Below are 2,031 nucleotides of genomic sequence, written 5' to 3'. Positions count from 1 at the left end.
CGGAAGATGATCAGATGTACAATAAATTTATTAAAGGCCTGAATTGCATTGCCTTGACCATTTATCCCATGTTAAGTCCACATCTTTAAATGACAAACTTGTTTAATAAATAAATAAATGACAAACCAACACTTGACCTCCATGTCACTTAAATAAGATTATAAGAAAAGATTATTTCTTCTCAGCTAACACATCATAGTAAAAGATTGACCGCATAAGTTAAAACTCAACATACTTACTCTTCACCAAACTTGGTTGGACCGTTGGATCACATTATTTGGCGAGGCCTGATCTAGATTTAAAAACGAGATGGGTGAAGTTGAAGAGAACAATCAACTCTCAGAAGTGGAGACCAACTACATGTCATCAAGAATTCTGAGGATGAATGCTCCAACTGTTCAACACATCACAGAGTGTTTTATCAAACCACAAAACACAGCAGATGAGTCAAAGCAGCCCATTCATTTGTCACAATGGGAGTTAGCCATGCTCTCACTACATTACATCCAAAAGGGTCTACTCTTCGTCAAGTCTCGAGCAGAACCCATCAAACCTCTCCTGGAAAGGCTCAAAGTTTCCCTCTCTCTTGCTCTTGTTCATTTCTATCCACTTGCCGGTCGCCTATCCACACTCAAACAAGAAAATCCACCTTGTTACTCTGTATTTATCGATTGCAATGACAGCCCCGGTGCCAAATTCATCCATGCAGCCGTGGACTTAACAATGTCCGATGTCCTTTCGCCTAGTGACGTCCCTCTAGTTGTCCAATCGTTCTTTGACCATGACCGGGCAATTAATCATGATGGTCATACCATGTCTCTGTTATCTATTCAGGTGACTTCAGAGTTTCAAAATTTTAACCTATTAGAGAGACTGTAATTTCATTTATTATTTTTTAACAGGTGACGGAGCTAGTTGATGGCATTTTTATAGGATGCTCCATGAACCATGCTGTCGCGGACGGAACATCTTTCTGGCATTTCTTTAGGGTATGGTCGGAGATTTTCAAAGCACAAGGGCAGGACAATATTCCCATTTCACACCCACCAATTCACAAGCGTTGGTTTCCTGAGGACCATGGTCCAATTATTAGCCTGCCTTTTACTCACGATGATCAGTTCATCAAGAGACATGAAGCACCCCAACTGAGGGAAAGAATATTCCACTTCTCAACAGAGGCCATAGCAAGAATCAAAGCCAAGGCCAATTCAGAATGCAACTCCAATAACATCTCCTCCTTGCAGGCATTGTCAGCACTTCTTTGGAGGTCCGTGACCCGTGGGGGCCGTCCACCAGCTGACAAGGAAACCAGTTGCAGAATGTCCATTAATAATAGATCAAGATTGAGCCCGCCATTGCCTCAGGAGTACTTCGGAAATCCAATGCAGACGGTGAGAGGAAGCACCACAGCCGGAGATCTGCTTGAACACGATCTTGGGTGGGCAGCTTCACTATTGCATCAAGCTGTGACCAACCACAATGACAATGCAATAAGAGAGTGGGGTGAGGCATGGCTTCAGTCTCCCTTTATATGCCAACAAGGACGGTTCTTGGATCCATGCAGCATTTTGATGGGAAGCTCACCGCGGTTTGACATGTATGGGAATGAATTCGGATTGGGGAAGGCGGTGGCACTTCGTAGTGGATACGCAAACAAATTTGATGGGAAAGTGTCATTGTATCCAGGATATGAAGGGGGTGGGAGTATGGATTTGGAGGTGTGCCTTTCACCTGATTTAATGTGTGCTCTTGAATCCGACAAGGAGTTCATGGAGGCTATCCTTTAATCTAATATCATGTACTAGAATTGGAATGTTTCTAAGCTTGTTCTCTGTAAATGTGATTTTTATCTCTTAAATTTACTTTAGATGATATTGCAATGCCTAAAACATCTAACAGTTAATTTTTTCTTTTAGGAATATATATCCATTATCCACTATTGAATTAGAGCTTGTTGTGTACCTTAATCTTCATTTGATTTTTGGGGGCATCTTGGCATTTTGCCAATTACAAAATATCAAACTTCTTTAG

The 2,031-nt window shown here is 41.6% G+C and overlaps 1 protein-coding gene across 1 annotated transcript; it reads left to right on the top strand.

Annotated features, from left to right (window-relative positions):
* The first annotated feature begins 381 nt into the window (after positions 1-381).
* LOC132279840 (uncharacterized acetyltransferase At3g50280-like) lies at positions 382-1,787 on the top strand. Its single transcript, XM_059781888.1, has 2 exons — positions 382-834; positions 903-1,787. Exons 1-2 carry the CDS (start codon positions 382-384, stop codon positions 1,785-1,787), a joined length of 1,338 nt encoding a protein of 445 aa, XP_059637871.1.
* Positions 1,788-2,031: the final 244 nt, after the last annotated feature.

The sequence above is a fragment of the Cornus florida genome, unplaced genomic scaffold (genome assembly GCF_030987335.1).
Source record: "Cornus florida cultivar Cherokee Brave unplaced genomic scaffold, ASM3098733v1 CherokeeBrave_3.0.0_Hap2_Chr10, whole genome shotgun sequence".
In the NCBI taxonomy this organism is placed as follows: domain Eukaryota; kingdom Viridiplantae; phylum Streptophyta; class Magnoliopsida; order Cornales; family Cornaceae; genus Cornus; species Cornus florida.
Note: the sequence above shows the minus strand (reverse complement) of the source record. Positions and strands in the feature narration are given on the sequence as shown.